Here is a 10257-nt window from a genome sequence, read left to right as displayed (position 1 = left end):
GTTGGGCGTCTGCCTTCGGCTCGGGTCATGGTCCTGGGGTCCTGGGATGGAGGCCCGCATCGGGCTCCCTGCTGGGTGGGGGCCCTGCTCCTCCCTCTCCTTCTGTCTGCCGCTCCCCCTGCTTGTGCTCTCTCGTGCGCGCTAATAAAAAATAAAAAATCTTAAAAAAAAAAAAAAAGAACTAGGGATACTAGGACAGGTCTCTTGATGTACAGGTCTTTTCAAATCCCCATTCTTGCCTCCCTTTCCAGGAGAGCAAAAAGAACAGCTTTTGGACCTCCTGTGGGAGACAATGGCAAGACAACATTTTGGGGCCTCTTCCATTTGCTAAATGAATAAACTTATGTGGATATGTCTGAGAAGTCTTTGGGGCTATAATCTGGGATTATTAGTACCCCCAGATATTTGGATGTAGGGAATGTAGGATGTAGACATTGGGATATAGAAGTGGATATTGGAGAGGATCCTACCATTTCCCACAGTCAAGATTTTAACAGTTAAATCAGCAACTTTCTAGGTGTTGTCCTCAATTTTTGACAAGGAAAGAAGGAAGGAAAAACAAGGAAAAATAAAAATCAGGGATCCTGAGACTTTTTGCAAGAGATTTAGAGATTTGGATTTATGGATTTTTATACTACCAATTGTTTAAGAAATAGGATTATCTCTTTCTTTAATATTCACTGCCTCCTCCCCTCCCAACACTCTTCCTGCAACAACTCAAGAATGTGTTTTCAACCATCTTTGTACAGGCTGAGATGAAAGACTGGCTTGGAATTCAGAGAAAGGATCCTGGGCCTGGTGTCACTTGATGTGGCTGCAAAAAAAGACGAAATTAGCTCTCTTGGGTGACCTTCCTAGAGCTACCTGGCATATCTTGTCTCAGTCTGTAAACTCCTTCTGGGGCAAGGACAGTGGGTGGCCCAGAACAGCATCAGCAAATAGGTAATTACTACATGCTTTTGATGATGATGATGAAGATAATATTTGGGGTTTTAGAATATACTCAAATGGAGAATTGTCCTTGGTGATCCTCTCCAGCTAGACTCTCCAGCACCCCAAATCCCTTTAGCGGAGTATAGTGAAGGTGTTTAAGGTCTGCCTCCAGGCCTCATCTAGAGGAAGCTCTTCCCTGGGAGTACAGTAAATTCCTGCTTGATGTGTACATGCTTGAGTTTATTTTCTGTCTCTTTATGATCTATATATTTTTTTAAGATTTTTTTTTTTTTGGAAGTAATCTCTAAGTAACCCAACATGGGGCTTGAACTTAACATCCCTGAGATCAAGAGTTGAAGGCTCGGGGCGCCTGGGCGGCTCAGTCGTTAAGCGTCTGCCTTCGGCTCAGGTCATGACCCCAGGGTCCTGGGATCGAGCCCCGCATCCGGCTCCCGGCTCAGCGGGGAGCCTGCTTCTCCCTCTCCCACTCCCCCTGCTTGTGTTCCCTCTCTCGCTGTGTCTCTCTCTGTCAAGTAAATAAATAAAATCTTTAAAAAAAAAAAAAAGAGTTGAAGGCTCTAGGGACCGAGGCAGCCAGGTGCCCCCATGATCTATGTTTTTTAAAAATCATTCTTTAATTAAGAACATTATTATCCAGACTTTCATACTCGTGCAAACATATACCTAGTTTTTTATTTTGAACAAAGGTTTAATTTGAACAGGCTGTATTATGTGTGTTGCAACTTGCTTCTTCCTCCTAACAATAAATCCTGGATATCTTTCTCCGCCAAGATACCTAAATCTGCCTCATTTTGGCGATTCTTTGTCCTTGTACCTGCATGATTCTCTGAGCGCCAGTTTTCCTTTGGCCTCTCTTCCTCCCGGCGTTTGTGATTGCCTGGCCTCATGGGGTGCACTGCGGAGGGAGGCGCGGCCGGAGGCCCAGCGGGTGGGCGGGGTCCGAGGCCGCTCGGGACATGCAGATGAGGTGGGCGTGGCCCCCACTTATACCCGGGGTTAGCGGCGGGCTGGCGCGCCGGGCCTTGGCGGACTGAGAGGCAGCCTGCAGAACCTGCTTCCCGGAGCACAGCGGAGCCTGGTCCCGGGCTGCCCCCGGAGCGGGCCATGCCCCCGCGGGAGCTGAGCGAGGCCGAGTCGTCCCCGCTCCGGGCCCCGACCCCTCCGCCGCGGCGGGGCAGCGCGCCCCCGGAGCTGGGCATCAAGTGCGTGCTGGTGGGCGACGGCGCCGTGGGCAAGAGCAGCCTCATCGTCAGCTACACCTGCAATGGGTACCCCGCGCGCTACCGGCCCACAGCGCTGGACACCTTCTCCGGTACGTTGAACGGCCCCGGCGGCCGCGTGGCTGGGGGTGGGGTTGTGCACCCGTCGGCTGGGGCTGGCGCGGGGACGGGAGGGCAAGGGAGCCCCCCCCGGGAGGGAGGCGGGAGCAGGCCCCGAGGTGGCCGCTGGTGAGGTCCGGTGGGGCCCACGACGCTCTTCCTAACTCGCTGTCCCCCCACGCCCTGACCCTGCAGTGCAAGTCCTGGTGGATGGAGCGCCGGTGCGCATTGAGCTCTGGGACACAGCGGGACAGGTGAGAAACTGGGGGAGGCCTCTAATGGTCTGGGAGAAGGTGGGCTGGAGGCTGGGAGGACCCTAGATGGATAAGGAATGGAGAAGGTCTTGGGCCCTTCCGAGTCTCAGGTCTGCAACCGCAGGTGACAATCAGATTCCCATTACTTGTGGCAGGGAATAACCCTACTAATGATCAGGCCTTCTCATCCTAGGAAGATTTTGACCGCCTTCGCTCCCTCTGCTACCCGGATACCGATGTCTTCCTGGCTTGCTTCAGCGTGGTGCAGCCCAGTTCTTTCCAGAACATCACAGAGAAATGGCTGCCTGAGATCCGCACTCACAACCCGCAGGCACCCGTGCTGCTGGTGGGTACCCAGGCCGACCTGAGGGACGATGTCAATGTACTGATTCAGCTGGACCAGGGGGGCCGGGAGGGCCCCGTGCCCCAACCCCAGGCTCAGGGTCTAGCCGAGAAAATCCGAGCCTCCTGCTACCTGGAGTGCTCCGCCTTGACGCAGAAGAACTTGAAAGAGGTGTTTGACTCGGCTATTCTCAGTGCCATTGAACACAAAGCCCGGCTGGAGAAGAAACTGAATGCCAAAGGTGTGCGTACCCTTTCCCGCTGCCGCTGGAAGAAGTTCTTTTGCTTTGTTTGAACAGCCATGGCAGCTAGGGAGCAGTAGGCCTAAGACCACAGACTTCTGGAAACTGGAGCCTTTGAGGGGGACACTGGCAGGGCCAGGCCACCCCATGGGACTCAGTTCCCATCTGAACACTGTGAGGACACAGGCCTCTAACTGCCCACTCTCATAGGCGAGGGGTTCTGATTTGGATCTCTGGTCAAGGCTCACAGAGAAATCCCAGCACTTGGATTTTCGTGGGGTGGGCCTAACAGTGCCAGCCACCTCCAAGTAGTTAGGGATCCAATTCCCAGTTTCTTACCATGAGCCCTCAGGTCAGCCTGGCTGAATTAGGACCCCTTGTGGTGGTCCCCACCTTGGCACAGGGAGGGGGAGGAAGAGCCAGGCATTTTGGAGGGCAGGAGGGTGTCCAGCCCTGATTTGGAGAGAAGTTCGGGATGGACTGGATAAGACAGAGGTCAAGGAGAGACTGAGAGGGAGCAGAAAGTGAGGCCTTGGAGCCTTGGGACAGGAGGCAGGCTGGTGAGGAGGCAGGTCAGAAGGCTAGGTTTGGAAGGAGGAAGAGCAAGGAGAGCAGGAAAGCGGTGCCGCTGCCCTCTGCCCCCAGGGCCCGGGAGGGCGGGGCTGGTCCCTGGGAAGAACTGGGGCTCAGGGCTCCCTAGGCACTGCCCAAACTAGCTGGGCCAGGAGCAGGGCAGGAAGTGAGAGGCAAGGCCCCCCCACCCCTGAGGAGGGGGAGGAGGGGGAGGAGCTGCAACCTAGAGCCTGGAGGAAGAAGGGGCTGGGGTCACCTTTCTCCAAGGCCACAGCCTAGAAGGTAAAGCAGTGCAGAATCTACAAATAAAACCTTAAGTTTCTGAAGCTGCTGTCTCTGTGTCATTTCCTGGAGCTGTCTGCCCATTGCCCTCTAAGAACCCTCTTCAAGGCCCAGCAGCCAGGATAGGTAGGTTGGGCACTGAAGGACTGAGGCCAGACTGACAGGTGGGGGCTGGACTAGATGAGATGAGACAGTGTGCTGGGAACTGGACTTGGGGGGGGGGGCAGGTCTGGGCCACCCCGCTTGGAGCTTAGCCGGTTCCCAGGAGAGCTAGCGTGGGAAGCAGCCTAGGAACGGGTTTCCCCAGGTGTCAGCGCCAGAGCTGCTTTCCCATGACCTCACCAGGTGGGTGTTGCCCCGCCCCTCTTTCTAGAGCACCTTGCTCAGCGCTGGGGCTCTGGGGCGATGCTGGGCCCTCTGAACCTTCCTGCTCTGATCTAACTGTCCACAGGGTCTTGTGGGGTGGGGGGGGCACCTGGTGCGGAGCCCAAGCATGAAGGGACCCCGTACAGCCTAAACCTCAACCACTGGCCAAACTCCTGGGTCAAGTTGGTTGGACCTCATGTTTGGTCTTGGCATTCAAAGTCCACATAAGGACCGACCAAAGGTCAAGGTGCCGGTTGTCAATAATTTAAATAGAAGTTTGGTCCCAGAAATCCTGTGGAGTGAGGATTTGTTGGGTGACGACTTGGAGAGCAACAGGGATCCAGAGAACATTCCCTGGAATTGGAGCTGGAAGGAACTTTAAAGGGCACCTTGGGGGAAAAACACACTTTATTTTACCCATAAGGAAAGTGAGCCCCAGAGAAAAAAGGTAATATCTCAAGTGAGGTATTATTACCAAGTAGCTGTAAGAGCACTTTGTGAACTCTAGAGTTCTGTATATACGTGGGTAAATGTAATTCTTTTGGAGAGGTATTTCTAAGGCACACCTGGGACAGCTGCTAGGCAACTGCTGGGCCAGGTGAGTGCAAACCCTGTCCCGGCCCAGCTGCCTCTCCAGGAAGTAACAGCTGCCTGGGTATGAGAAAGAGCAGGGCTGAGGGACAGAAATCCTAGCCAAGCGAAACCTGAGATAATCCCCAAATTTAGTTTTAGCCAAGACTGTCCAGCTCCTGTCCCACCAGGGCCTGTCCCCTAGAGCTCCAGCCATTTCGTCTCCCTTTGTCCCCTTGCCCCTGAGGTAGAGGGGCTGGAGCCGCACCATTGCAGCCAGGGCCCCGGGGGTCTCCCACCCCAGCTCCATGGCCTCTTTTACCTCAACCCAGCCCAACACACTACCCACCCTCCCCGGGGGAGCAGAGACCTGGGTTCAAGTTCAGACTCTGACATCAACCATGACCTTAGGCAAATCATTTCCCTTTGGTGTGCCTCGGTTTCCTCATTTGCAAAACAAAAGACTCAGGATTCTAGATTAGAGGTTGTCTAACTGCTTCAGGGGGCCTTAGAGGTCCTATGAGTAGGGGGCGGAAGTCTAAAGGTCGTCTCTGAGGCTCCCCACCTCCTGCTTCTTCCCTGATTCTCTGGTAGCCCCAGGACATCCGTGTCCCTATGTCTCCTCTTCTGCTGGGTCACCAAGCCTGGTCAGCACCTCTCTCAGCCTTGCCCTCCCCATCCCTGCCCCTGCTGTGCTCCATCCACTTCCCCCGGGACTGCTGCCTTCCCCCTCTGGCATCTCTCCGACTCAGGACTGTTAACAGCTCTCTGGGCCAGTGGTGAACTCCCAGGCCCTCATTTTAGCATTCAAGTTCTTCTCAAATCCCACATCAAACTGGACCAAGCCAGCTGGTTCCAGTGATCCCACTCCCTGATCCCTGATTATTTTTGACTTCTGACTCCCAAGTCTTTGCTTTTGCCAAATCCTCTAGTTTGCGAAGTGCCCCCCCCGCCCCCTCCACCCATGCCCTGTTTCTCTTCTAACCATCTTTCAGTACTCCCCTTTTCCAGAAAGTGTCTCTTACTTGTATTAGCGTCCACACTGCTCTCTTGGTACTTGGAGGGCACTCTGCATTTGGTCACTTACTCAGATTGCATCTCCCCAGCGAAGTAGAAAGTCCTCTTCATGCCCCTGTGCTCCTGCAGGGGCTTGGGCTCAGGCAATATTTGTAGCTGGCCCTTAAGTGCTTAAGATAAAATCCAACCAGTGAGCCCTGGAGGGGACCCTGAGGGTCAAGTTCAGCTCCAGATATGTGCCACGGAAGCCTGGAGATAGGCCTAAGAGCAATGGCTTGCTGGAACGGCCCTTGGACAGGCAGGGACCAAGCCTACGCAGGACAGGTGGGATTTACCTCTGGTTCCCAACCCACCGACCTGCTCTGCTTCTGTTTCTCTTTATAATATCTATTTTATTTCTTTCCTTCCTTTGCCTTCTTCTCCCCCTCTCTCCATTCTCTCTCTCTCTCTTTTTTTTTTTTTGAAGATTTTACTTCTTTATTTGACAGAGACACAGCGAGAGAGGGAACACAAGCAGGGGGAGTGGGAGAGGGAGAAGCAGGCTTCCCGCTGAGCAGGGAGCCTGATGCGGGGCTCCATCCCAGGACCCTGGGATCATGACCTGAGCTGAAGGCAGACGCTTAATGACTGAGCCACTCAGGTGCCCCCTTTAGCTGATTTTTTAAATGTTTTATTTTTCCCATAATAAATACTCATAGAAAGATTAGAAAATCTGAAGAACTAGAAGATTAAAAATTTAGTAATAGTCTTAACTCCCATAGATAATCAATAGTAACATTTTGATGTACTTCCTTCCAGCCTGTTCTATGCATATTTTTGAAAATTTTTTGTGATCATGCTATATATACAATTTTGTATTTTTTGTTTTTTTATTTAAAATTTTATTTTTTTAAAAGATTTTATTTATTTATTTGAGAGAGAGACAGAGAGCACAAGAGGAAGGAGGATCAGAGGGAGAAGCAGACTCCCCGCCGAGCAGGGAGCCCGATGTGGGACTCGGGACTCCAGGATCATGACCTGAGCTCAAGGCAGTCACTTAACCAACTGAGCCACCCAGGCACCCTCATTTAAAATTTTAACAGGGGTGCCTGGCTGGCTCAGTTGGTAGAACATGCAACCCTTGATCTTCGGATTGTGAGCCCCACGTAGGGTATAGTGATCACTTAAAAAAAAAAAAATGAGGGCGCCTGGGTGGCTCAGTCAGTTAAGCGACTGCCTTCGGCTCAGGTCATGATCCTGGAGTCCGGGGATCGAGTCCCGCATCAGGCTCCCTGCTCAGCGGGGAGTCTGCTTCTCCCTCTGACCCTCCTCCCTCTCGTGCTCTCTGTCTCTCATTCTCTCTCGCAAATAAATAAATAAAATCTTAAAAAAAAAAAATGAAATCTCTCAGGGGCGCCTGGGTGGCCCAGTCAGTTAATCTGGCTCAGGTCATGATCCCAGGGTCCTGGGATCGAGACCCTCATCCACCTCCACAGTCAGTGGGGAGTTTGCTTTGTACCTCTCCTTCTGCCCCTCCCCCTGCTCATGTGCTCTCTCTCTCCCTAAAAGAAATAAATCTTTTTAAAAAAGTAAAATTAGGGCGCCTGGGTGGCTCAGTTGGTTAAGCGACTGCCTTCGGCTCAGGTCATGATCCTGGAGTCCCGGGATCGAGTCCCGCATTGGGCTCCCTGCTCAGCAGGGAGTCTGCTTCTCCTTCTGACCCTCCCCCCTCTCATGCTCTCTCTCTATCTCATTCTCTCTCTCAAATAAATAAATAAAATCTTTAAAAAAAAAGTAAAATTAAAATAAATAAATTTAAAATACTTTAAAAATATTATTAGTATTTTTTTTAAGATTTTATTAAAAAATCCCCACTCCCCCTGCTTGTGTTCCCTCTCTCGCTGTGTTTCTCTCTGTCAGATAAATAAATAAAATCTTAAAAAAAAAAAGATTTTATTTATTTATCTGACAGAGATAGAGACAGTGAGAGAACACAAGCAGGGGGAGTGGGGGAGGGAGAAGCAGGCCTCCCACGGAGCAGGGATCCTGATGTGGGGCTCGATCCCACGACCCTGGGATCATGACCTGAGCCGAAGGCAGACGCTTAACGACTGAGCCACCCAGGCACCCCTATTAGTAGTATTTTTTATTTTTTTAGTAGCATTTTTAAAAATATTATTTATTTAGAGAGAAAGAGAGAGAGTGCACATGAGTGGCAGAAGGAGAGAGAATCTCAGGCAGACTCCACGCTGATCTTGGAGCCAGACATGGGGCTCGATCTCACGACCCCAAGATCATGACCTGAGCTGAAATCAAGAGTCGGTTGCTCAACCGATTGAGCCACCCAGACACATCTATTACTATTTTGTAAGTAGGCTCCATGCCTAATGTGGGCCTGGAACTCATGACTCCGAGACCAAGAGTTGCATGCTCCACTGACTGAGCCAGCCAGGTGCCCCAATAAATAAAATTTAACAGTGTTTTTCATGTCATTATAAACTCTGACCAGAGGCTGTAACCATATGTATATATTTGCTTACTATTTCACCCTGACCATAATTTCTTCAACTAGATCCCAATTTGGGAGCATTGAGGTGGTTTTCCTTTAACTTTTTAAATTATTATTATAAATGATAACTACGTCGGCATTTGGTTATTTTTTCCACCATGGGTTGGTGCCCATCTACAGAAAAACAGTTCTTCATCTTTGGTTTGGAGACTGGACCCCATATAATCCCAAGTGGCTCTTTGGAGAGGGCTTGGGTTTCTGTGTATGTATGACTTGTGTTGTGTGGAGGGGGAATCCTCTTTCCGGCGGAGCATGACTAGCAGATTGTGGGTGTTCAATAAATACTAAATGATGACAAGGTGTAGGTACATCGTGTATTTGTGTTCACGTACATTTCTCTGTGTCCCTGTTTTTGCTCTCGCATATTGAGAGTGGCTATCGTCCTTGTGCAAAACTCAGAATAATTCCATATATGTGCGAGTCTGTGTGTCTCCGTCTGTCAGTGTGGGCGTCTCTATGCACTATGTGTACAGCTCTGTATGTGTATGTGTATGTATGTGTATGTGCACCCACATGACATCTGCCCTCAGCAGTGTATTATACACAAATCTGTGCGTGCGTCTGGGTGTGCACATCCAGGTCGGGCCTGGTTTCTTGGGGGCCATGTGTCTACGTGTTTGTGCACGCCGAGGCTCAGTTCTGTGCGGATCTGGGAGGGGGGGTCTCTCTCCGCGTGCTTCCTTGTGCCGGGCCCGGGCTGGCGTGTGAGTGTGCGCGCACCCGAAGGGGGTGTGTCTCTCTTGCTTTCCGCCTGGGAGCAGAGTGGTGCCCAGGGCGGGGGTGACGCACCCTCCCCGAGCTCCCCCAGTCTCCTGGGAACCAGCTTGGGAGAGTGAGTGAGACCGAAAGCAGACTGCGTCAGGAGCACCAGTCCCTTTTGCAACCAGCCCAGGCCCCAGGGGCTTAGTAACCGCGGCTCTCACAGGTCAGACCTGCCCACTGAGCCTGGCTGCCAGGAATCCGGGCTCCCAGCAGGGCTGCACCGTCAGCGCCCTCCCTGGGCCTGGGCCAGATCCGCCGCGGTAAGCACAACTCAGCCAGCCGAGGGGCCACATGAGTCACCCTGTGGCAACAGCAGGGAGTGACTTCCTGGGCAGCGCTGGCTGTCCCCGGGAATCACGGCTTTCTGCCCCAGATTGCGGCAACGCCGAGGCAGCCTTATCTCCTCCATTATCACCTTCTTCATGCAACCGAACTTCTCCTTAGCTCCAATTTTCAGGTGAAAAGACCGAAGCACAGAGCCTTCTGACAAAGGTGAAACCCGAGCTGGGCCTTGGACCTGGGTTTCCTGACCCTGGGTCCAGGCCTCTTTCTACTGAGCCACCTAGGACTCTAGGTTTCTGCACCCCTAGCCCTAGAAATGATTCTCTTAGAGGGCAGAGCTAGGAGTGGTGGTTTCTGGGACAGATTCGGTTGTCCTGGGCTGGGGAGTGGGGCAGAGGGAGACGGGGCTGGAGGTGGAATGTGGGGAGAGATGTCAGCACCGAACCAGGCCTGCCCTCCTTGTGGAACATTTTCAAGACTTTCTTCACTGAACAGAGGATTTGTCCCATAACTGGGATGGATGATCACGAAATTCATTGTCAGGGTCAGGATATTTTTGAGATTGAATGGGAGCTCTATTAATCACCTGTCCTTATGTTCACCCTACTTGTAACTCCTTTGGAAGGCAGAGCCAGTCATTGTCATCAGCAAGGAGGGCCTCCTTGACCCTCACCTGCACCAATCTGCCTCTCTCCCCAGGTGTCCAAATGTCTCCCTGGTCCTTTGGCAGTGAGGGGCATTAGGAG

General features: G+C 52.1%; 1 protein-coding gene across 1 annotated transcript; it reads left to right on the top strand.

Annotated features, from left to right (window-relative positions):
- Positions 1-1950: 1950 nt before the first annotated feature.
- On the top strand, positions 1951-4010 carry RHOV (ras homolog family member V). The gene is made up of 3 exons (XM_021695502.1): positions 1951-2266; positions 2469-2527; positions 2721-4010. The coding sequence occupies exons 1-3, from the start codon at positions 2059-2061 to the stop codon at positions 3162-3164; spliced, it is 711 nt and encodes a 236-aa protein (XP_021551177.1). The 5' UTR covers positions 1951-2058; the 3' UTR covers positions 3165-4010.
- The last annotated feature ends 6247 nt before the right edge of the window (positions 4011-10257 follow it).

This window comes from Neomonachus schauinslandi, chromosome 9, assembly GCF_002201575.2.
Source record: "Neomonachus schauinslandi chromosome 9, ASM220157v2, whole genome shotgun sequence".
Classification (NCBI taxonomy): domain Eukaryota; kingdom Metazoa; phylum Chordata; class Mammalia; order Carnivora; family Phocidae; genus Neomonachus; species Neomonachus schauinslandi.
The sequence above is the reverse complement of the archived record's forward strand: the minus strand, read 5'-3'. Positions and strand labels throughout refer to the sequence as shown.

What these genes read in the sequence shown, in the direction of transcription:
- RHOV (XM_021695502.1), top strand. Translation starts at nt 2,059, where the DNA reads ATGCCCCCGCGGGAGCTGAGCGAGGCCGAGTCGTCCCCGCTCCGGGCC. An exon ending in AGCGCTGGACACCTTCTCCG is followed by an intron (nt 2,267 to 2,468) that starts GTACGTTGAACG and finishes CTGACCCTGCAG; the next exon opens with TGCAAGTCCTGGTGGATGGA. An exon ending in TCTGGGACACAGCGGGACAG is followed by an intron (nt 2,528 to 2,720) that starts GTGAGAAACTGG and finishes TTCTCATCCTAG; the next exon opens with GAAGATTTTGACCGCCTTCG.